Here is a 25,656-nt window from a genome sequence, read left to right as displayed (position 1 = left end):
GGCACCGCGGGCTGATGCGCTGCCGCTTCGGGCCGAGCCGTGTCGTGCCGCTTTGCCATCAGCAGCCGGAGCCGGGGATAGCACGACTGGCCGCTCTCTCTTCGGGTGGCTGCATGGCGTTCTTGGGCGAGGTTGGCCAGCACAGACGTCTGTTGGCTGGCGTTAACGGTGGAGCTGCAGACCCGACGCTTTGCCTGGCGATGCCACGTTGCATTGTGGTAGTTGGAAAAGAGGCGGAGCCTGGCTTTACATGTATCATAGGAGACGAGCGCTAAGTGCCCTCACCCTCTGCATTTTGGGGACACTGCTTGCGCTGGGGGGAGCTATGAACGGGTGGGTTAACTGGCAGCACCAAAAATTGGGAGGATTTTTTTATTATAATAATTCATATTTAAAAATTTGATTATTAATTAGAATTGATACAAAAATAACTTAAGAAGTTACTAAACGAGCCGTCATAAAAAACTTTTTACTGAAGACAGTTTACTGAACTTTAACTGGCACAGCACGTGCAGTGGAGTGTGTGTGTGCTGGGTGTCAGTGTGTGTGTGTGTGTGTGTGTGTGTGTGTGTTTGTATACATGCTCTGTCTCTAAGAAAACAAAGCGCTGATGGACAGCAGTTCTGCAGAGGGCAAATATTCTGCAGAAAGGAATCGAAAGAGGGAAGTGGGCATGGTGGGCACTGGCGGTTAACATACACAAACAAACAGACAGCTTAAAAAACACCACACACACACACACACACACACACACACTGCTTTTAACCCTCCACAGTTTTAAACTGAAGAACCTCCAAAAGTCCCTCAGCACACACACACACACACACACACACACACACACACACACACAGTCTTCAGTACTCTGTGTTGTACACGGACAGATCACTGGAATAGGTGACGTGCAGTTCCCATGGAAACTGATTGACAGGTCTCTTGACCGTCGACCCGCTCTTGCCCTCCCTGACCATCAGAGCAACGTCCTCGTCGTCCAAGATCCGCACCAGATCTCCTTCATTGTCTCGGTAGTTCAGAGCGATGTCCTCTACCTGGAAAACATCCCTACCAGACAGAGAGAGAGAACATACATAAATACAAAAATATATAAATATTACAGAAGAGACAAGATTAGATTTTCTCTTGTGGGCTCAATATATTTATTATCTTCTGGCCTATATATTTATTTATATATTACCTTCTGGTCTTTATTTATTATCTCATATTATCTCAGCCTCAGCACATGTAACCTCAATATATAATCTTATGACCCCAATATATTATCCTAGGACCTCAATATATAATCTTATGACCTCAATATATAATCTTATGACCTCAATATATAATCTTATGACCTCAATATATTACCCTATGACCTCAATATATAATCTTATGACCTCAATATATAATCTTATGACCTCAATATATTATCCTAGGACCTCAATATATAATCTTATGACCTCAATATATAATCTTATGACCCCAATATATTATCCTAGGACCTCAATATATAATCTTATGACCTCAATATATAATCTTATGACCTCAATATATTATCCTGTGACCTCAATATATTACCCTGTGACCTCAATATATAATCTTATGACCTCAATATATAATCTTATGACCCCAATATATTATCCTAGGACCTCAATATATAATCGTATGACCTCAATATATTACCCTATGACCTCAATATATAATCTTATGACCTCAATATATAATCTTACGACCTCAAAATATAATCTTATGACCTCAATATATTATCCTATGACCTTAATATATAATCTTATGACCTCAATATATTACCCTATGACCTCAATATATTATCCTGTGACCTCAATATATTATCCTGTGACCTCAGTATATAATCTTACAACCTCAATATATAATCTTATGACCTCAATATATTACCCTATGACCTCAGTATATAATCTTACAACCTCAATATATAATCTTACGACCTCAGTATATAATCCTACGACCTCAATATATAATCTTATGATCTCAATATATAATCTTATGACCTCAATATTTAATCTTACGACCTCAGTATATAATCTTATGACCTCAATATTTAATCTTACGACCTCAGTATATAATCTTATGACCTCAATATATAATCTTACGATCTCAATATATAATCTTACGACCTCAGTATATAATCTTATGACCTCAATATATAATCTTACGATCTCAATATATAATCTTACGACCTCAGTATATAATCTTACGACCTCAATATATAATCTTATGATCTCAATATATAATCTTATGACCTCAATATTTAATCTTACGACCTCAGTATATAATCTTATGACCTCAATATATTATGCTAGGATCCCAATATATAATCTTATGACCTCAGTATATAATCTTATGACCTCAATATTTAATCTTATGACCTCAATATATAATCTTATGACCACAGTATATAATCTTATGACCTCAATATTTAATCTTATGACCTCAATATATAATCTTATGACCTCAATATATTACCCTATGACCTCAGTATATAATCTTATGACCTCAATATATAATCTTACGATCTCAATATATAATCTTACGACCTCAGTATATAATCTTACGACCTCAATATATAATCTTACGACCTCAGTATATAATCTTACGACCTCAGTATATAATCTTACGACCTCAATATATAATCTTATGATCTCAATATATAATCTTATGACCTCAATATATAATCTTATGACCTCAATATATAATCTTATGACCACAGTATATAATCTTATGACCTCAGTATATAATCTTATGACCTCAATATATAATCTTATGACCTCAATATCTTATCCTGTGACCTCAATATATTATTTTATGACCTCAGTATATTACCTTATGACCTCAGTATATAATCTTGTCTGAATATCTCTCACATCCTCACTGAAGGTACGAAGCTAATTTAGCGAACAACTAACAGACAGTTATACAAAGTTGGTTCACAACAACTCCTTAACTCTCCCTTTAAACCCTAACAAATCATCCAAAAGGGCATCACGCAACCTGGACGGTCCACTGTAGATGCCGTGCTGATGCTCAGCTGACATTTTTTTCAGGGTTGGGTTTAGGGTCACATTTCGGGTATATATTTAGGGTAATGGGTTATATTTAGGGTTTAGGTTAATGTCGTCCAGCCCTAATCACAACGCGGCCCAGTCATCCTTCACTGCTGACCTTCAAATGCACAGACCAGGATTTGGGGGATTCCACTTTACTACTGCGGCACCAACTGAAGCAGCATCAGTAGAGCTTTTCTTTCTAAATCAGGGTATTCTTGGAAATTGTACTCGTGGTCAAACAAAAGCTTTGGGTTAATTTCCAAGAAATGTGTGTGTGTGTGTGTGTGTGTGTGTGTGTGTGTGTGTGTGTTTGTGTTTTGTGTGTTTTCTACAGAAGAACATATGCAGCTTAGCCACAGGGGTTCCAAACTTCCTCTTTAGACGGCTTGTCTGCTTGACCTTTTCATAGTTAGTAATCTTTCTCTCCTCGTAAAGCAAACTGCCAGACCTGAACGCTGAAGAGAAGCCCCCCACTCCCCTCCCGCTTCCCATTAAGCTCCTCTGCGCTCGGCGCCGCAGGGGGGTGTGGGGGGGGCAATAATAAGGATGATTACAAAGCCGGGGAAATAAATGAGCAGATGACAAATTGGTATAATAGAGTAATGAGCAACTGAAAACGAAATGAAGGCCGGCGAAATGAGAAAATAAATGAGAGAGAGCGCGAGAGAGAGAGAGTGTGGAAAGGTGAAAAGTGCAGAATGACCAGACTTAAGTGAGGTTTGTGTGTGTATGAGTGTGTGTGTTGTGTTCTACCTCATGCGTGCCAGAAGATCAGAATATGATGGCTGGATAGAGAGGTCTTCTTCAACACACACATCCCTGCAAAACAGACACACCATCAGATACTTCGTACTGTGGTAAAACTTCATAATAAAAGACCCCCCCCAATCGTAGTGCCGATACCATGTGCCGATACTTATATACGATATATATATACATATATACATAAATGATACTTGATTCTCAGGTATATTTCGATACTAGATACAACAATTGATTTTTAGGTAGATTTTTTTTAGTATTTGCTGATACCGAATATATATCGATACCAGATACCGATACTTAATTTTTAATTATATTTCGACACCAGGAACTAATACTTGATTTTGAGGTATTCGCAATAATCGATTTTTAGGTATTTGCCGATACCAGATACAATACTAGAGTTTTAGGTATTTGCCAGTATTTAGTTTTGACCAGATACCAACACTTGATTCTTAAGTATATTTTGACAACAGGAACTAATTCTAGATTTTAAGGTATGTGCCAATAATTGATTTTTTGAGTGTTTGCTGATACCAGATACGATACTAGATTTTTAAGTATATATCGTTACTAGATATCGATACTTAATTCTTAATTATATTTCGACACCAGGAACTAATACTTGATTTTACTAATACTTGATTATACTATATATATATATATATATATATATCTTATATTTATACTGAAGTATTTTTGTAAGTATTTGCTGATACCAGATACAATACTAGATTTTTAGGTATGTGTCAGTATTTTGTTTTGACTTGATTCTTAAGTATATTTTGACACCAGGAACTAATTCTAGATTTTTAGTTATTTGCCAATAATAGATTTTTAAGAATTTGCTGATACCAAATATAATATTAGATTTTAATGTATTTGCTGATACCAGATACAATACTAGATTTTAAAATATGTGCCGATTCCAGATATGATACTACATTTTTAAGTATTTGCTGATACCAGATACTATACTAGACTTTTAGGTATGTGCCGATATTTGAGTTTTAAGTATTTGTCGGTACCAAATACAATACTAGATTTTTAAGTATTTTATATCTTAATTATATTTCGACACCAGGAACTTTACCTTGATTTATAGGTATGTGCCATACTAGATTTTTAGATATTTGCAATAATTGATTTTAAGGTATTTGCTGATACCAGATACGATAGTAGATTTTTAAATATTACAATATTAGACTTCATGGATAGTGTCAATAATTGATTTTTAAGTATTTGCTGATACCAAATACAATACTAGATTTCTTTAAAGTATTTGTTGATACCAAATACAATACTAGATTTCTTTAAAGTATTTGTTGATACCAAATACAATACTAGATTTCTTTAAAGTATTTGTTGATACCAAATACAATACTAGATTTCTTTAAAGTATTTGTTGATACCAGGTTTGATACTTGATTATTAAGGATGTGCCGGTACCAGGCACCAATACTTGATTCTTAAAAGTATGCTGATATCAGATACCGATACCTGATCCTTAAGTATTTGTTGATGAGATAAATACACTGAAATGAGGAACCCACTACAGTAACGACATGCTGCTTAATCAGTTAATAAAACAGGGTGGATATGTTGAGATTAGGATTATAGGATCATAATCCTGCTTTGCTTGTCTTTCAGACCTGGTGTCTACGCCGCTCGGCTCCAGCAGATAACAGTGCAGGCAGCTGTAGGAGCTCTGAGCTCCTTCTTTACTCTTGGATCCTCTGCCTTCTTCATCCGAGTCACTCTCAGGAAGGGGTTTAATAATCTTCACAAACGACTCGGGGAAAATCCCAATCCGATCCTTAACAGTACCCTGAGAGAGAGAGAGAGAGAGAGAGAGAGAGAGAGAGAACAACAAACACATTAAGCCACAAACAAATCACAGACAATATTCAGCATGTACTGAGTAAGTACTTCGCCACTGCACCACACTGCCACCTGCTGCTGAACAAGGCCTACTGCACCCCCACACACCTCTAACCTGCGACGTCTCTCTTTTGACACAGCTGGTGTTACCCACTGTTTTGGGGAGATATTAGTGAGGTTTTGGGGAGATATTAGTGGAGGTTTGGGGGAGATATTAGTGGAGGTTTGGGGGAGATATGAGTATTAGTGGAGGTTTTGAGGAGACATTAGTGGAGGTTTGGGGGAGATATTAGTGGAGGTTTGGGGGAGATATTAGTGGAGGTTTTGAGGAGACATTAGTGGAGGTTTGGGGGAGATATTAGTGGAGGTTTGGGGGAGATATTAGTGGAGGTTTGGGGGAGATATGAGTATTAGTGGAGGTTTTGGGGAGATGTTAGTGGAGGTTTGGGGGAGATATTAGTGGAGGTTTGGGGGAGATATTAGTGAGGTTTTAGGGAGATATTAGTGGAGGTTTTGGGGAGATATTAGTGAGGTTTTGGGGAGATATTAGTGAAGGTTTTGGGGAGATATTAGTGAGGTTTTAGGGAGATATTAGTGGAGGTTTTGGGGAGATATTAGTGGAGGTTTGGGGGAGATATGAGTATTAGTGGAGGTTTTGGGGAGATGTTAGTGGAGGTTTTGGGGAGATATTAGTGGAGGTTTTGGGGAGATATGAGTATTAGTGGAGGTTTGGGGGAGATATTAGTGGAGGTTTTGGGGAGATATTAGTGAGGTTTTGGGGAGATATGAGTATTAGTGGAGGTTTTGAGGAGATACTAGTGAGGTTTTGAGGAGATATTAGTGAGGTTTTAGGGAGATATTAGTGGAGGTTTGGGGAGATATTAGTGAGGTTTTAGGGAGATATTAGTGGAGGTTTGGGGAGATATTAGTGAGGTTTTGGGGAGATATCAGTATTAGTGGAGGTTTTGGGGAGATATTAGTGAGGTTTTGAGAAAATATTAGTGAGGTTCTGGGGAGATATTAGTGAGGGTATTAGGGCAGTTTTGAGTCAGTATTAGGGGAGGGTTTAGGGGCATTAGGGCAGTTTTGAGGCAGTGTTAGGGGAGGGTTTAGGGGGTATTAGGGCAGTTTTGAGTCAGTATTAGGGGAGGGTTTAGGGGGTATTAGGGCAGTTTTGAGTCAGTATTAGGGGAGGGTTTAGGGGGTATTAGGGCAGTTTTGAGGCAGTGTTAGGGGAGGGTTTAGGGGTATTAGGGCAGTTGTGAGGCAGTGTTAGGGGAGGGTTTAGGGGGCATTAGGGCAGTTTTGAGGCAGTGTTAGGGGAGGGTTTAGGGGGTATTAGGGCAGTTTTGAGTCAGTATTAGGGGAGGGTTTAGGGGGTATTAGGGCAGTTTTGAGTCAGTATTAGGGGAGGGTTTAGGGGGTATTAGGGCAGTTTTGAGGCAGTGTTAGGGGAGGGTTTAGGGGTATTAGGGCAGTTGTGAGGCAGTGTTAGGGGAGGGTTTAGGGGGCATTAGGGCAGTTTTGAGTCAGTATTAGGGGAGGGTTTAGGGGGCATTAGGGCAGTTTTGAGGCAGTGTTAGGGGAGGGTTTAGGGGTATTAGGGCAGTTTTGAGGCAGTGTTAGGGGAGGGTTTAGGGGTATTAGGGCAGTTCTGAGGCAGTGTTAGGGGAGGGTTTAGGGGCATTAGGGCAGTTTTGAGGCAGTGTTAGGGGAGGGTTTAGGGGGTATTAGGGCAGTTTTGAGTCAGTATTAGGGGAGGGTTTAGGGGGCATTAGGGCAGTTTTGAGGCAGTGTTAGGGGAGGGTTTAGGGGGCATTAGGGCAGTTCTGAGGCAGTATATCAGAGTTTTAAAGTGCCCTCATTCCTCTGTATTTACCATGGATAACATTTACTCCGGCTCTCTCTCTCCTCCTCTATAGCTAAGTCTCTCGCTCCCACTCTCTTCAAGCTGCTGCTTAAATAAAAAATAAATGCCTATAAGTGGATCTCCCACGGCGACGAGCATCAGAGAGTGAGTGTAGTAGATAGGCCCACTTCAGACGCTGCACTCCTCTGCACACTCCCACATCAAACACCTGCACACTCGCCCTCTCCTCCCTTTCTCTCTCGCTCGTCCGCCGCCCGTCCACCTCGGCACTAATACCCAAACACAGTTCCAACGGCTGCCCAACCCATTCTACAGATGCAATACATACTGATATTAGGGATGTCCAGATCTGATCCGAATACATTAAAGCCAAGTATCGGCTGACACCGATCCGGTCCTGTCCGATCCAATCCGATTCCGAGTACCTTAATGCAGAGTATTGGCCAATACAGATCCAGTCTGATCTCATCCGAGTACCTCAATACTAAGGATCGGCCGATACTGATCCAGTCCAATCTTACTCTGAGTATTGTCTGATACCGATCCAGTCTGATCTGACCTGAGTACCTCAATACAGTGGAGTAGAGTGTTGGCCGATACGATTCAGTCCAATCTGGTCCGAATACCTTCATGCTGAGTATCAGCTGATAACCCACTAGTCTGATCTGAATAAACCCTAATGTAAAGTGTCGGCCAATACCAATTTAGTCCAATCAGGTCCAAGCACCTTCATGCTGAGTATCAGCTGATAACCCACTAGTCTGATCTAAATACCTTAATGCAGAGTGTTGGCCAATACAGATCCAGTCTAATCAGATTCGAGTACCTTAATGCTGACCATCAGCCAATACCAATTCAGTCCGATCTGAGCTGAGTTCCTTAATGCAGATTATCAGGTAATATGAATCGGGTCTGATACTCGTCCAGTCCGATCTCCTCAGAGTACCACAATGCTGAGTACCTTAATACAGAGTATCAGCCAACATCAATCGGGTCCGACGCCGAGTACCGTCTGATACTGGTCCAATCCGATCTGAGCTGAGTACCTTAATGCAGAGTATCAGCCAACATCAATCGGGTCCGACGCCGAGTACCGTCTGATACTGGTCCAATCCGATCTGAGCTGAGTACCTTAATGCAGAGTATCAGCCAACATCAATCGGGTCTGACGCCGAGTACCGTCTGATACTGGTCCAGTCTGATCTGAGCTGAGTACCTTAATGCAGATTATCAGCCAACATCAATTGGGTCAGACGCCGAGTACCGTCTGATACTGGTCCAGTCTGATCTGAGCTGAGTACCTTAATGCAGAGTATCAGCCAACATCAATCGGGTCCGACGCCGAGTACCGTCTGATACTGGTCCAATCCGATCTGAGCTGAGTACCTTAATGCAGAGTATCAGCCAACATCAATCGGGTCCGACGCCGAGTACCGTCTGATACTGGTCCAGTCCGATCTAAGCTGAGTACCTTAATACAGAGTATCAGCCAACATCAATCGGGTCCGGCGCAGAGTACCGTCTGATACTGGTCCAATCCGATCTGAGCTGAGTACCTTAATGCAGAGTATCAGCCAACATCAATCGGGTCCGACGCCGAGTACCGTCTGATACTGGTCCAGTCTGATCTGAGCTGAGTACCTTAATGCAGATTATCAGCCAACATCAATTGGGTCCGACGCTGAGTACCGTCCGATACTGGTCCAATCTGACCTCCCTTGAGTACCCCAATGCTGAGTACCTTAATACAGTCATGGTATCGTCCCGTAAGTCTGATAGTTAAACACAGGTGCGCTGATCCAGTCGATTGTAGCGATGTACAGCGATAATATTAATATTAATAATAATAATAATAATAATAATACGTTTATGAATCTGGACTTTTTACCTTTGCTGTTGTGATTGTGTCAGGTAAGAGTTTGGTTAATGAATGTAAAATGGATTAATTGAATTCATTTGAAGTATCGGTTTATTATGACATCATAAATACTTTATTAAATATCACCGGAATCCGTCAGGTTTATCGCCAACATTCCCAAACCTGTGCAGCCGGGCGCTCAGGCTCAGATCAGTGTGCTATGAAGCGTTTACACACTTTACACACTCCCATCCCGCCCTCCTACAAACCTCCCTCCCTCCCTCTCTCTCTCTCTCTCCCTCTCTCTCTTACATTCTTCCCCTTCCTCTCTCTCTCTCTCTCTCTCTCTCTCTCTCCATCACTCCCGCTCCCTCTCTCTCTCCTTCAGCTCACCTCCAGCCAGTCTGCGTTTACTCTCCGCAGGAGGAAGATCACGTCTCCAGCCTTCAGACTCAGCTCCAGTTTCCCGCTCCCGCTGAAGTCAAACACCGCCTACAACACACACACACACACGCACACATACACACATACGCACACACACACACACACACACACACACACACACACGGGCAGAGACAAAGAGTGAACGGCACGCGTCAAGAGTGTGAAAACGCACAAGGTAGGACACTGTGGTCTTACTGTAACTTTCTGATGAGGGAGTGAGAGAGGGAGTGAGGGAGTGAGGGAGTGAGTGAGTAAAAAAAAGGGGGAGGCAAAAAGTGTGAGAAAAAGAGAGCGAGCGAGAGGGCGAGCGAGAGTGTGAGCGAGACTGCGAGAGAGAAAATGACAGAAGGGGTTTGCATTTACAGTACTACAGTACTACAGTACTATTCATCCTTTGTACGCTACCTGTCCAAAAGTTTGTGGACACCCCTTCTAATGGATGCATTCAGCTACTTTGAGATAAGTTGCACCCATTGCTGACACGGATGTGCAAATGCACACATACACACGGCTTGTCTAGTCCCTGTAGAGAAGTACTGCCGATAGAATAGGACCTGAGGGACCTGATGAACCCACTATCAGCACCATGAGCACTGAGCTGTGCTCTGTGGAATGATGGATGGTGGAGCTCCATCCAGGACCAGTAGAGAACCTTCTTCTCTGGACAATAGGAGACTGTTACTCCAACAAAAGCAGGATCGACTTCTGTCTAATACCCTTGACGGGCAGGTGTCCCAATACTTTTGTCCATACGGTGTATTAAATCTAGCTCTTTGTCTTGAGTTATCTCCTGCATTTAACTGTACTGTGTGTGTGTGTGTGTGTGTGTGTGTGTGTTTATAAAAATAGTACCTCTGTGTTGCTCCAGAGCCAAGAAAAAATTAAAAAGTCCAGCAGAGAATAAAGGAGAGGAGAGAGAGAGAGAGAGAGAGAGACTAATAGCTGGATCAGATAGCGATGTGTGTGTAATATGGAAGATTTGTGTGTGTGTGTGTGTGTGTGTGCCCATGCCCTCCAATGTTCACTAAAACACTGCTTAATGTGTAGGATAATAACACACACACACACACACTATACATACTGAAGAGGACTAATGTATGAGTGAGTCAGTGAGTGAATGAGTGAGTCAGTGAGTGAGTGAGTGAGTCAGTGAGTGAGTGAGTGAGTCAAGCAGTAAGTGAATGAGTGAGTCAGGCAGTAAGTGAATGAGTGAGTCAGTGAGTGAGTGAGTCAAGCAGTAAGTGAATGAGTGAGTCAGTGAGTGAGTGAGTGAGTCAGGCAGTAAGTGAATGATTGAGTCAGTGAGTGAATGAGTGAGTCAGGCAGTAAGTGAATGAATGAGTGAGTCAGTGAGTGAGTGAGTCAAGCAGTAAGTGAATGAGTGAGTCAGTGAGTGAATGAGTGAGTCAGGCAATGAGTGAATGAGTAAGTCAGGCAATGAGTGAATGAGTGAGTTGGTCAGTGAGGGAGTGAGTCAGTGAGTCGATGAGTGAGTGAGTCAGTAAGTAAATGAGTGAGTCAGTGAGTGAGTGAGTGAGTGAATGAGTGAGTCAGGCAATGAGTGAATTAGTTGGTCAGTGAGTGAGTGAGTCAGTGAGTCAATGAGTGAGTGAATGAGTGAGTCAGTTAGTGAGTGAGTGAGTGAGTCAGTGAGTGAATGAGTGAGTCAGGCAATGAGTGAATGAGTTGGTCAGTGAGGGAGTGAGTCAGTGAGTCGATGAGTGAGTGAGTCAGTGAGTGAGTCAGGCAATGAGTGAATGAGTTGGTCAGTGAGGGAGTGAGTCAGTGAGTCGATGAGTGAGTGAGTCAGTGTGTGAGTGAGTTAAAGTGAGTGGATGAATATAATAAAGGGTTTTAGGCACAGACAGATCTGTCAGCACAGCACAGGAGGAAAAGCGAAAAGCACAGTGTTAGTGAAGAGAGTGTGTAAGAGTGTGTGTGTGAGTGTGTGTGTGTGTGTGAGTGTGTGTGTGTGTGTGTGTGTGTGTGAGTGTGTGTGTGAGTGTGTGTGTTGCGGTGCTACAGTAAAGAAGTGTTTTGTGGCTTTGTTTTGCTGGAGTAGGAGTGAGTAGGTGAGACGCTGTTAGATGCCATCAGCTAATTATGTCTTGGCAATTATACTGGAGTGTGTGTGTGTGTGTGTGTGTGTGTGTGTGTTGAGGCCCGTGGGCAGCGTGTGTGCCGAGTCTCAGGGACGGTGTTGTTAAAAGCTTGCGCTGCGTTCATTAAGGTGAAAGCCCACAATACACCGGCCCACTCTGCAGGACGCAGATGCATTAGCCTTTCTCTGCAGCCTGAAAAAAGCCCCTTTCACACCACCCTCGTCCTCGTCCTCCTCACCAGCCCCCCTCCACCCTGAAGACATCGCCGCCACACCGGCGGAGGCGTTCGGGGGGTTCACAGATCTGACCCTGAGTCCTCCGAGCATGCCGGCTACCCAATTTGCCTACTTCACCTTCAAGAACTTCAAGACTGTTCATTTGCTGCCTACTATGTAGATCCCACCCCACTGGCAGGAGCCACCGGAACCAGGTCATCAGTCTTATTCGCTTCAGCGGTCAGTGGGTGGGTTTAGCGCTGCGGCTGATTGGTGTTAAGTGGTCAAGTTCCTCCCCAGTTCAATACATGTAATGCTAATGAGCAAAGCTTTCTTTAAACGGCTGGAGGGAGCCCAGGCTTCTGCTGCTGGTTGGTTTCAGGACCGGCTTGTTCTGGACAGAGACTAGAGAGAACAAGCCTAACTTTAGAGGCTTTTTATAAAAAGCCCCTGATTCCAATTACGGAGTCGGCGACCTGCTAAACGAACTCGTTTAGCACATGCTAGCCCCCCGGGGAGGAAGAAGATAGGTCTCTTCGGTTAAACGAGCGACACACTTTCGGTTCGGGGCGTCCCAGGAGAACAGGGGGTGATATAACTAGAGGACCGGTTTGCTCCGGGGGGGGGGGATGCTAAAATAATAAAGCCTCCGCTCGGATCCCCACGGAGGGAAGCTTATTAATGTGTAATTACAATCCTTATGACTCCGGGACCAAGTGGCGACCAAATTCTGGAGTAGTATCTTAAAGTAATGAGCCAAAGGTCAGAGGTCTGGATGGAGAAGTTGTCTGAAGGTGTCCTGCTGTGGGTCGCCATGACCCTGGGGCTGGTCCACCGGTTGTCCTTCCGTGAAGCATTTCTGGTAGGTACTGACCACTGCATACCAGGAACACCCAACAAGACCTGCCTGACGTTTTGACCTCAAGTGAAGCTTCTCCGTTACAAACTGGTTCTTCTATGGCCTCGCTCCAAAATGAGGCCACGTCCAACATGGAACCCTTGGACAAACCTTTCCAGTTCCCAGTTACCCAGGCAGTTATACAGGCAGGCCCCACGTGGGCTTGTTTTCTGGGCCAGTACTGTAGACGGAGTGTCATTTCCACGCTATGTGATACGTGACCCTCCCGAAATCGCTGAAACCGGCGTGGCTAAACTGACTTTGCCGCGTTTCAAACCGTGTCGAAACAAGCCAGCTGCCCTCAGGAGCTCGACTGCCGCTGGTGTCAGACAACTCATTGAAATGCAGCGAGCGCAACTCCCACATTTCACGCACTACTTACCAGAGGAAGCGTTCGGCCCACTGAGAGATAAGAGACGGACGCATCCGTCCGAAAAAGTCTGAAAAGCGGGCGACTGGCGTGATTTTCTTTTTGGAGCCCAGAAGTATCGCAGCGATCACGTAAACCAGGGGGCGCTAGTCGTACCCAGAAAGGGCCGGCGTGGCTGCAGGTCTTCCTTCCTATCAAGGAGCCGGAGCGAGCCTTGATTCCAACCCATTAACCGGGTCGCCTCGTAGCTTCAGGGCAAAACTGTAGAAGCAAAAGTCCAGACATCAAAGACAATTTAGCCAAGCCAGGTCTGGAGTCACTTGGGAGGTTAGGGGGTTCTAACACCCTTGTCTGTTGGAGATTGAGCACTACTTAACAACCACCGTTGGTTTAGCAGCTACCGGGAATTCTTTCAACGTGAAGCTGTCCATCCATCCATTCATCTTCTCGAGGGCTTCTTTACGGTCAGGTTGTCCGGTTGCAGTCGGTCCAGAGCCTACCTGGAATCAAGGGACGCAAGGCAGGAATACCCCCTGGACAGGGCACCAGTGCATCTCAGGGTCTTGTAAAGCTAAGAACCAAGAAGCAAATGGCCCAAACAGTTTAATCCCAGCTTAGGCTTTGAGTGCTTCATGGATTTTTATATTTCTGTACGGTCAACGGGATAGCTTTGCCCCTCAGCCAGGTCGGGTCAGATTCATATCAGTATGATATGCGGCTGCCGTTGTGGAAACGGTCCACCAAAAGCACACCGCCATGTTGGGACTGCATGCTGAGGTAGCCCGAAGGCCCCCGTCCAAACAGCTCAAGGCTGTGCTCAAATGTCGTCTACATAAACATTATCTGATAGAGTGGACAGTGATGTGCTGAGAGGCTTTCGGGAAACCCAGCCCTGGCTGTCAGCTCTCTGCAAAGCTGCCTAGGTCCTCTGAGATGAGACGGAAAAGTTTGTGGACACCCCTTCTAATCAGTGCATTCGGCTCCTTCAAGTTGTACCCATTGGCCTGGGTGGATCTACCTAAGGCTGAAGGCAATCAAATCTTAGCAAAGCTCCTCCAAAATCTAGTAGAAAGCCTTCGTCCCTGGACAAGGAACCAGCCCTAGTAAGGAGGACACTGTGCAGAGGACAGGATAACAGCGTGTAATGGGATTTAGACCTGATCTAAAGAGCATCTAATCTATCTCTAATGGGTCTTTCTGAAAGAGGGCAAGGGCACTTTCATCTGTGCGACTGTGGCAGGTCCAATAACCACGCATCCCCAGGAGGGTAATGCTTCTCTCCATCTCGGTCCCTCTCTCTCCCTCGCTCACTCTCTCTGGGTATGGCATGTCCCACGAGCGCTTACAGTACGCTATCACTGACCTGAGACTGAGGCCCAGAACATGATGTCCTAGGTGATTATGAAGAGCTATATTTTTAATACATGGGACGGAGATGGGTAATGCGGTTATGGGGTGGTGATGACGGGTAATGCGGTTATGGGGTGAGGACGGAGATGGGTAATGCGGTTATGGGGTGAGGACGGAGATGGGTAATGCGGTTATGGGGTGAGGACGGAGATGGGTAATGCGGTTATGGGGTGAGGACGGAGATGGGTAATGCGGTTATGGGGTGAGGACGGTGATGGGTAATACGGTTATGGGGTGAGGACGGAGATGGGTAATACGGTTATGGGGTGAGGACGGAGATGGGTAATGCGGTTATGGGGTGAGGACGGAGATGGGTAATGCGGTTATGGGGTGAGGACGGAGATGGGTAATGCGGTTATGGGGTGAGGACGGAGATGGGTAATGCGGTTATGGGGTGAGGACGGTGATGGGTAATGCAATTATGGGGTGAGGAAGGAGATGGGTTTTATAGGTGTTATGGGGTGAGGACGGAGATGGGTAATGTGGTTATGGGGTGAGGACGGAGATGGGTTTTATAGGTGTTATGGGGTGAGGACAGTGACGGGTAATGTGGTTATGGGGTGAGGACAGTGACGGGTAATGTGGTTATGGGGTGAGGACGGAGATGGGTTTTATAGGTGTTATGGGGTGAGGACGGAGATGGGTAATGTGGTTATGGGGTGAGGACGGAGATGGGTTTTATAGGTGTTATGGGGTGAGGACAGTGACGGGTAATGTGGTTATGGGGTGAGGACGGGATGGGTTTTATAGAGTTATGGGGTGAGGACAGTGACGGGTAATGTGGTTATGGGGTGAGGACGGAGATGGGTTTTATAGGTGTTATGGGGTGAGGACAGTGACGGGTAATGTGGTTATGGGGTGAGGACGGGATGGGTTTTATAGAGTAATGGGGTGAGGACAGTGACGGGTAATACGGTTATGGGACAAGGACGATGATGGGTAATGTGTTTTTTTTGTATGTAGATGGTGGTACTGAGTGGGGACAGTGATGGGTAATGCGGATATACTGTAGTGGTGGTACTATGGTGGTCCTGAAAAGTGCACTATGCTGTATGCTAAGTGTTTCTGATAAAATGGCCACTGCACACACACACACACACACACACACACACACACAGATAAGGTAATGTGTTTGATATGGTGTAAATGAGCGTATTGAATCACGCTGTCCTGTTCCCTCTCAGAAAGACTAATGTCCTCAGCTCTCATTCATTCATCCTCTACAACAGCCCCTTTATCTCAATCACACACACACACACACACACACACACCACATCCACCCTACCGCTGTCCTAAGCCCACAGGCTACATCTGTGTCCGTGTGTGTGTCGTATTTTAGTATGTCAAGGTCAGTATGTACAAATGAATGCTATTAGCAGAGCCATGAACTCTCCGTATTGTGTGTGTATCTCTCTCTCTCTCTCTCTCTCTCTTTCATGCACACACACACACACACACACACACACACACCTTGCCAACAATCTTCCTACCGAAACCCCTATTTCCCCTATTTCCCCTATTTCCACGGATCGGACCAGATCAATACAGCGACTCACTTCTATGCAACCGTTTTCCGACCTCTCTTTGTGCCTTATTTAAATGAGCTCTCTTCTGATTGGCTGCCTTGTATTGCCTTGTATTTAAACAGCAGTCCATGCGGAAACACGCCCATAACCTCTTTCCTTATCGAGGCCCCCTACTGGTGTAGTGCGGTAAGCTTGCCTGGCCAGGGAATCGAACCCTAGTCCACCATTAGGAAAGGCCAGTGTTGTCCCCACCCCCCCACCCCCCCCACGCGACACCATCAAGCTGGACTGAAATGGACTGTGGGTAGTGACAGGGGGATGCTGTTATCTGGTGAGGGGACACATCTGAAGGCTAACTGATGCTGTTATCTGGTGAGGGGACACCTCTGAAGGCTAACTGATGCTGTTATCTGGTGAGGGGACACATCTGAAGGCTAACTGATGCTGTTATCTGGTGAGGGCACACCCCTGAAGGCTAACTGATGCTGTTATCTGGTGAGGGGACACCTCTGAAGGCTAACTGATGCTGTTATCTGGTGAGGGGACACATCTGAAGGCTAACTGATGCTGTTATCTGGTGAGGGGACACCTCTGAAGGCTAACTGATGCTGTTATCTGGTGAGGGGACACATCTGAAGGCTAACTGATGCTGTTATCTGGTGAGGGGACACATCTGAAGGCTAACTGATGCTGTTATCTGGTGAGGGGACACATCTGAAGGCTAACTGATGCTGTTATCTGGTGAGGGGACAACTCTGAAGGCTAACTGATGCTGTTATCTGGTGAGGGGACACCTCTGAAGGCTAACTGATGCCGTTATCTGGCGAGGGGACACCTCTGAAGGCTAACTGATGCCGTTATCTGGCGAGGGGACACCTCTGAAGGCTAACTGATGCTGTTATCTGGCGAGGGGACACCTCTGAAGGCTAACTGATGCTGTTATCTGGTGAGGGGACACCTCTGAAGGCTAACTGATGCTGTTATCTGGTGAGGGGACACATCTGAAGGCTAACTGATGCTGTTATCTGGTGAGGGGACACCCCTGAAGGCTAACTGATGCTGTTATCTGGTGAGGGGACACATCTGAAGGCTAACTGATGCTGTTATCTGGTGAGGGGACACATCTGAAGGCTAACTGATGCTGTTATCTGGTGAGGGGACACATCTGAAGGCTAACTGATGCTGTTATCTGGTGAGGGGACACATCTGAAGGCTAACTGATGCTGTTATCTGGTGAGGGGACAACTCTGGAGAGGCTAAAAGCTAACGCCAGTCTTTGTGTGTGCCTCTTTAGCTGCACTCCTTGCCGACTGGACAACAAGAGGACCCAAAGAGGACAGCTACACTGTCCAAATAAGAGTCTGTCCCAGTATGTTGTGAAGTCCTAACACACACACACACACACACACACACACACACACACAGCTTCCCGTAAATCATACGCAATCCAGTTTACACAGCTGACTAGTAAGTCATCATTCCTCCTGTAGGCTGCACCATCACCTCCTTGAGTGTGTGTGTTAGTGTGTGTGTGTGTGTGTGTGTGTGTGTGTGTTAGAGTGTGTGTGTGTGTGTGTGTGTGTGTGGAAACGCTACTGTACTCCACTTCTATTTCCACAAAGTTAAGTGTAGGTTTCTGTGTTCTAACCCTTCAGAAGAACGCTGGAGCTGAAAATCACACCGCTTCGTGAGAGTGTGTGTGTGTGTGTGTGTGTGTGTGTGTGTGTGTGAGAGGGGGAGCGTGACTGTGCTACTTTAGCGCTACGGCTGCACTTACTTCCACAAAAGTGTAGGTTTGTGTGTCGTAACCCTCCGACCACATGTTGGAGCTGTTCTGCAAGTGTTTTGGCAGCGCTTGCATGTGTGTGTGTGTGTGTAAGAGTGTGTGTGTGTGTGTGTGTGTGTGTGTATGTGTGTATGTGTGTGGGCTCGTAGAGAAAGGGTTACCAAGGAAACAATTACTGTACCTCCGCTCTGGGGGACGAGAGAAGGTCCGTTTTGGGCTTCTCCGTTTTGCTGGAGGGAAGAGAGAAAGAGCCAAAAACAGAGAAATCACACACTGTTTCACTGCAGCTCACACACACACACACACACACACACACACACACACACATACACTCTCTCACACACACACACTGACTTCCACTGGAAGTTCAGAGGGTTTTTCCTGCTCATTTGTAAAAATGTAAGATATTTCATAAACTAATTTCATACAAGCACTAGAGAGAGAGAGAGAGAGAGAGAGAGAAAGACAGACAGAGAGAGAGACAGATAGAGAAAGAGACAGATAGAGAGAGAGACAGATAGAGATAGAGAGACAGACAGAGAGAGAGACAGATAGAGAGACAGAGACAGACAGAGAGAGAGACAGATAGAGAGACAGAGACAGACAGAGAGACAGATAGAGAGACAGAGAGAGAGAGACAGACAGAGAGAGAGAGACAGAAAGAGAGACAGATAGAGACAGATAAAGAGAGACAGAGAAAGACAGACAGAGAGAGAGAGACATAGAGACAGATAGAGACAGACAGACAGATAGAGAGAGACAGAGAGACAGATAGAGAGAGAGAGAGAGACAGAGGCAGACAGAGACAGACAGACAGAGAGAGAGAGACATAGAGAGACAGATAGACAGACAGAGAGAGAGACAGACAGAGAGACAGAGAATGCAGGCTGATGGTGGGAGGGCGGTGGACGTGTGGGGGCTTGATTATGTAAACCCGTCTGTCTCTCTCCTACAGAGTGTTTAACGCTGTGACCTACACACACTGCCCACTGCCTCTGCAGCGGGGGGCTGTAATGAGGCTAAAACGGTCCCAAACGACAGGTCAGCCCTGCCCCCCTCCCTCTCTCCCTCTTTCTCCTTATAAATATCTATGTCTTAAATCTAGAACCTGGGACCACGCTGCCCCCCGGGTTGCGTTTGGAAACTGTGGACCTTGTTCTTTTCAACCGGTTCTACATCAGTACTGGAGGTGGAGGTGAGGGTAAGGAGAAAGGGTCCTACACTCTGCGCGTGGGGGGCCGGAGGCGCCGGAGGGCTTTGGGCACCTGCTGGCTGTCCGATTCCGTTTGGTAGAAGAACATCCGGATCAAATCATCCAGCAGGACCCAGGTCGGCAAGCACAGCAACTTCTAATAGAGAGAGAGAGAGAGAGAGAGGAAGAGAGAGAGAGAGAGAGAGAGGTGGGGGTTGGGTGCAGCGACTGCAGATAGAGTCAGATCACAGTACAGCTGCACAGCCTGTCTCCACCCTGACGTGATGGACAGCTCGCTGAATGAACACTCCGACGCTGTGAGCGGGCGAGTGGGAGAGAGAGAGAGAGAGAGAGAGAGAGAGAGAGAGAGGGAGGACGTGACGGAAAGGAGAAGCTCGCTCCAGAAAGAGGAACTGTGGGGTTTTTCGGTTGTTAGATGCAACAGCAGCCAAAGCCACCGAAAGCAGGCAGATAGAGACACGCTTCAGTCACACGGGGCCCGAAAGTGCACATAGCTCGCAGCGTAGCACCTAGCGGCTAGCTAAAAGTCCAAAATGAATAACTGTTATTAATCGATAATTAATACAGAGTTGACTGGAAGTGTAGAAATGATATAGAAAGGTCTTAATCCGGTCTTAATCCGGTCAAGCTTAGCACCAGCAGTCATGAAAAAGTCCTTCTAAAAAGCCGGATTCTTCACAGCTGCACCACGTCCAAATTAGGGGTGCACCGATCCGATACTAGGATCGGATAATTGGATATTGGTCCCGATACTGACAAAATTAGCTAGGATAATTAGGCCGTCTTTTATTCCCTGAACCCGATTCCTGCACTGCCAGTATTCTGGGCTTCATAACTCAGGATCAGACTAGAGGCGCATCGATCCGATACTAGGATCGGATAATTGAATACCGTCCCGATACTAGCTAAAATAGCAGAAGCGGGTTTCGGATAATTGGACATCGGTCCTGATACTGACAAAATTAGCTGGAGCAGGTATCGGATAGTTAGGCCATCTTTTATTCCCTAAACCCGATTCCTGCATCGCCGGTATTCTAGGCTTCATAACTCAAGATCAGACTAAGGGGTGCACCGATCCGATACTATAATCGGATAATTGGACATCGGTCCTGATACTGACAAAATTAGCTAGGATAATTAGGCCGTCTTTTATTCATTGAACCCGATTCTTTGCACCGCCGGTATTCTAGGCTTCATAACTCAGAATCAGACTAGGGGTGCACCGATCCGATACTATGATTGGATAATTGAAAATCGGTACCGATACTAGCTAAATTAGCTGGAGCCGGTTTCAGATAATCAGACATTTTTTAATTCTCTGAACCCGATTCCTTGCATCGCCGGTTTTCTAGGCCTCATAACTCAGGATCAGACTAGGGACGTACCGATCCGATACTCCTCCGAAATCTAGGCGAGAAAGGTCCTTCTTCCCCGGACAGTAGTAGAGAGGTCTGATTAGTCAGTGGACTGGTCAGTGAGCTGGAGGAAGCGAGGCGGTGTGAGGGCACTCACCTTCATGTAGGTGTTGAGTTCGGGGATCCGGGTCTCTGCTATTTCCTGCTTGTTGCCCATGAACACTTTCCCTGCGGGACGAAGAAGAAGAGCGGCGAGGTGAGCGCTGTAATCTGCAGCCAGCGATTCACTCCTTTATGAAGCTAAGAAAACAATCAAAGCCCGGCCCGAGGCTCCCCGAAGATCTGCGATTCCTCTAATTACGGCCCGAGCCGGAGACGCCGGCGCGCTGCAGGAAATCACTGCACGATTTGTCATTTATTTAAAACCCGTTGGAGTCGTTAGGAATCAGATCGGAATCAGATCGGGCCGGTGGCGTTAACGAGCCTGCCGTCTTCGCCCTCCTTCTCCATCAGTCTCTCTCTCTGGTTCCTTCTTTGCTAATGGACTCGGCCTATAATCCTAATTAAGCTCCAGGGTTCTATATTTAACACCCGAGGGCGAGAGAGATATAGATACAGAGTGAGAGAGAGAGAGAGAGAGAGTAGGACAGAGGCAGAGCCATTATCTTGTTTCAACATTACTTCGCTCAGATCAAACAATCTTCGCCCACCAATTAAGCCGCTAATCCGCCCCGGTTCTGATCATGTGTTTTTTTTCGGCCGAGGCTAATCCGCGAGCTAGTTAGCGGGACTCATACAGTCAGGCTGCTAAACAGGGGCCACAGGCGCTCCCAGTGCACTCCCAGTGGGTGCTGGATTGAGGGAGTGGCCAGTCCTACCTGGAGTGCCCCATCCGTGCCATCCGTGTCCAGGAGTCCAAGACTGCACAACTGGCCTGGCCTGGCCTAGCCTGGCTTTCTCTCTTTTGGGCGGGTAGCTTGAGTGCTAGTGTGTTGCTAGTGTTGCGGTGTAGGTGCTAGCAAGTGGGTGGAGACTAAAAAATCAACAGCAGCAGACTCCCGAAGCTACGGTTTGACCTCAGAACCCTCAGGAGAAGAGCTGAGCTCCTGAATTTTTCAGGCACCAAAGCTCGGCCTGCCAGTTGCGGTTCCTGTTGGGTACTGTGAGTTCAGCGAAGTGACAGTAAGGGACAGTACAGGGACAGTGATGTACAGTGAGGGACGGTGAGGGAAGGTGAAGTGGACGCTGGCAGACAGAAGAGGAACTGAAGTCAGACGGCTCGCAGTGCATCAGAGAGCTCGGCCAGCGCCCTACAAACGACCACTGCAGCCGGACAGATTCGATTATCCGGTCAGGCAGCAGAGTGCGGAACAGGAAAAACACTGACAAGACCTTCTTCTCTGTCCACCTGTTTCGGAGAGAACCGTTGCTTCTGACGTAACATCGGCTTCGCTTGCAACCGCCTGACCTAATCGAAATTACGTAAACTCAAACCGCTGTTGCTGTTGCGTTGATGGGGTGTGTGATCAGAAGAAACGGTGAAAATGAGCAGGTGTCCCAATACTTTTGTCCATGTCGTGTATGTTAAGGCAGAATTAAGTGAGAATTGATTGTTTTTTGGGGTTTTTTTTTTTGCTCCTGGGCTCCCTCTACAGGTGGGGAGTATAGTTTTACTACTTTTACTCCGCTGCTGTAAATACAAATCAGGTTTTCAGTGCCCCCTGTACACATGCCTTTCTGGACAAGCTGAGAGCTCCAGAGGCTTGACCTGAAGGTGGAGAAGCATGTGTGCTGAGGCGGTAGAGTCATACTACAGGATTTTACACTAATATGACTCTATGGGATATGAAGGTTACGTATTACGTATACGGTTTACGATGAAACGACGGGGCATGTGGTTCGGGCTCGGATCTATATATTTAGGATGGTAACTCGGCCCGTGGTTCGAGTGGAATTCTTAAGCCCCTCCCCCAAACAAGCCCAGAATCAGTCCTGGGTGTGGACTTACCTGTTCGGGACGAGTGTAAAAAAAAAACACCCTAAGGCTTTCTCAAGTGGGCGGGGTTTATGTAAACGTCAAGACTGTGATGTAACAGTTTTGGGGTTTTGGAATTGGCTTGTTGAAGGACCCCCCCTTAACCCCCAACCCCCAGCACAAAACCCCCCACACAAACACAGAAGGGCTGCAGAAGAGCCACCCACCAGGCAGAGTGGGCAGTATGCAGGCATAGGGTCCTGGCTGGGTTTCCGGGGAGAACTTCTGCTCCAGGCTCTGGTGCAGAGAGAAGAACTGGCGATATCTGCGGTAGATCAGGTACTTACTGCCTCCCTTGGTCTTCACCTCAATCACAAAGCTCTACCGGAGAAAGAGAGAGAGAGAGAGAGAGCGAGCTGTAAAAGCCATCATAATCCAGCAAGAAAACCACCACACTAAAAGGACAAAAGTATTGGGACACTAGCGTTTTCAAGCTCATCAGATCTCTGGTCCTCCTGAAATCATTGGTCTGAGGTTTATTTCAAGCGGAATCTTGGTTCATTTGGTCACAAGTATTTGGACACCTGTTCAATGAACCGGTTCTCCAGAAAATCCAGGGTATATAGTCGGAGTAGCTGTTTATACTGTCCAGGGACGAAGGCTTTCTGCTAGATTTTAGAGCTCTGAGCATTGCTGTGAGGATTTGATTGCATTCTGAGACAAGAACTGGAGATGATCACCACCACCACCACCACCCCACCTCATCATCCCCATCTCCCCCCATACACCAGTACTGGATGGAGCACCATCATCCATCAATCCAGAGATTATAACAGTTAGCTCCACAGCTCAACTCTAGGGGGCTGTATACCCCTCTAGCCCACGCCTGGCATTATTTGGCATGGTGGGCAGTGAGTGTAGATGAATTCAGTGTAGACACCAGCGTTTTCAGGCTCATCAGATCTCTGGTCCTCCTGAAATCATTGGTCTGAGGTTCGCCTCCAGCGGAATCTTGGTTCATTTGGTCACAAGTATTTGGACACCTGTTCAATGAACCGGTTCTCCAGAAAATCCAGGGTATATAGTCGGAGTAGCTGTTCATACTGTCCAGGGACGAAGGCTTTCTGCTAGATTTTAGAGCTCTGAACATTGCTGTGAGGATTTGATTGCATTCTGAGACAAGAACTGGAGATGATCACCGCCACCATCTCAACTCTAGGGGGCTGTATACCCCTCCAGCCCACGCCTGGCATTATTTGGCATGGTGGGCAGTGAGTGTAGATGAGGGGTCACCCCGGGGGGTCTACTCACGTAGTAAACGATGAAGCCCCTCTTCTCCTCGATGTCTGCGATGGTGGCGCTGACAGGGACGTTGTCCGGCAGCTGCTCGAAATCGCTGAGGGGAACCAAAGAAGAGGGTTAGAAGGTCTGGAAGAGGGTCAAAACTGGTCAAAACGCACCAGACTGGCTGCAGACACCGGTCTTGTGGATTATCCGAACACATAAACGACAAACTTTGGGTTTAAAGACCTAAAATCGACTGTTTTCACTGTTAATTCACGGCTTTATTCACGAAACGCCACAGAAGCGTAAGCGCCGGTGCGGCTCGCGTGTTTTACGCACTTTACGTAGCTAAAGCTAAAAGCTAGAGTAAAGTTGTATTGTGCTGCTGTTTCTCCTCACCTCTCCTCTCTCAGCTGTTTTGGGAGAGACATGGCGAATTCCAGGACGTCTATGACCCTGTCAGACGAGCAACAGAAGGGGAGAAGAAAGGCTCCGGGGCGTTTTGACAGATTAGGAGCTTTAGGGAAGCGAAAGTTACGTTATTTGTTTTTTTTTTACCCGCCCGTATTGCGACAAAGCCCGCCCCCGTGCTCGGATTGGCTGACCGTGCACGCAGCGTCCCTCAGCTTGCGCTATGATTGGCGGGAAGTTCAACCACACGAACAGTAAGAGCCAATCCTAGCGCAGGACAGCTGAGCTTGACGGAATACGGGCGGGGAAACCTATGATAACAGTGAGGTGCACGTTAGCATATTAGCCAGCTAGCACTAATTTAAAGTATTTAAAGGGTGAAATTGCGTTTTTCTTTATTTTTAGAGCTTTAGAGGCGTTTTTGGAGTTTTTAGGCTGTTTATCCGACTTCCTATAAAATTCGACGTGTTTTGACGTTTGCTCCTTATCGTAATAATTTAATTATTTATTTATTAATTATTATTATTAATAATAATAATCAACACTATTAATTTAATAGTTACATAACAATACATATTATTATTATTATTACAATTTATGCTCAATAATTTTACTTCTTTTTTTTATAAAAAAAAAAAATGTATCCTTAAAGTGGAAGTCCACCTTTTCTTTTTAACATCTGCATAATTCTGTCGTTATAATATTATTAACACAGTCGTTCATTGATTTGGTGTTAAGTGGTTCATTACAAAGAAATTTGCCAACTCAGATTTCTTTACAGTGGTGGTGAATGGAACCAGAGGTCACCAAGACTACAGCTCCTATCCTACCATTTTTTTTTTACTTGGAATATTGCCAATTGTTTTACTAAACGTTTCTTCTGAATTTTAAGTATAATGCCCATAATCATTTAGTGCAATACCTTTCTGTGAGGCCGCTATAAGAGGCATCAAACTTCACAGACGTCTGGTTCCATTCCCCAAAATACTGTCAAGAAATCTGGGCAGAACGGATTCACACCAAATCACGTCTAAATGTAATAATAATATAATAATAATAATTGAATATATATAAATCAGGATATTGTTGTACAAAGTTTATTACTACTGTTACTGTTTGTTTATTGTCTGTAATAGTGTAATATTGCAATAGTGTAGCATTCCAGTAAAGCCCATTGGCTACAACCAAGCAAAGGCAAAACTAGAGAATGAAGAAAGTC

General features: G+C 45.7%; 2 protein-coding genes across 2 annotated transcripts in view; one reads left to right on the top strand and one right to left on the bottom strand.

Annotated features, from left to right (window-relative positions):
* Nucleotides 1–452: 452 nt before the first annotated feature.
* Nucleotides 453–24,536, bottom strand: ncf4 (neutrophil cytosolic factor 4). Its single transcript, XM_072670942.1, has 10 exons — nucleotides 24,426–24,536; nucleotides 24,054–24,138; nucleotides 22,970–23,123; nucleotides 20,925–20,995; nucleotides 19,421–19,548; nucleotides 18,381–18,429; nucleotides 9,842–9,940; nucleotides 5,492–5,667; nucleotides 3,831–3,896; nucleotides 453–1,059 (listed from the first exon to the last, which is right to left on the bottom strand). Exons 1-10 carry the CDS (start codon nucleotides 24,455–24,457, stop codon nucleotides 855–857), a joined length of 1,065 nt encoding a protein of 354 aa, XP_072527043.1. The 5' UTR covers nucleotides 24,458–24,536; the 3' UTR covers nucleotides 453–854.
* Nucleotides 9,796–25,656, top strand: part of pvalb7 (parvalbumin 7) — a 30,832-nt gene continuing 14,971 nt past the window's right edge. The window contains exon 1 of the mRNA XM_072670943.1: nucleotides 9,796–10,067. The gene's annotated coding sequence lies outside the window, so the exon portion shown is untranslated. The remainder of the gene's footprint in view (nucleotides 10,068–25,656) is intronic.

Source organism: Salminus brasiliensis, chromosome 25 (assembly GCF_030463535.1).
Source record: "Salminus brasiliensis chromosome 25, fSalBra1.hap2, whole genome shotgun sequence".
Lineage (NCBI taxonomy): Eukaryota > Metazoa > Chordata > Actinopteri > Characiformes > Bryconidae > Salminus > Salminus brasiliensis.
Note: the sequence above shows the minus strand (reverse complement) of the source record. Positions and strands in the feature narration are given on the sequence as shown.

What these genes read in the sequence shown, in the direction of transcription:
- ncf4 (XM_072670942.1), bottom strand. Translation starts at nt 24,457, where the DNA reads ATGTCTCTCCCAAAACAGCTGAGAGAGGAGAG. An exon ending in AACTCAACACCTACATGAAG is followed by an intron (nt 19,549 to 20,924) that starts GTGAGTGCCCTC and finishes TCTCTCTATTAG; the next exon opens with AAGTTGCTGTGCTTGCCGAC. An exon ending in TCTCGTCCCCCAGAGCGGAG is followed by an intron (nt 9,941 to 18,380) that starts GTACAGTAATTG and finishes TGTGTGTTGTAG; the next exon opens with GCGGTGTTTGACTTCAGCGG.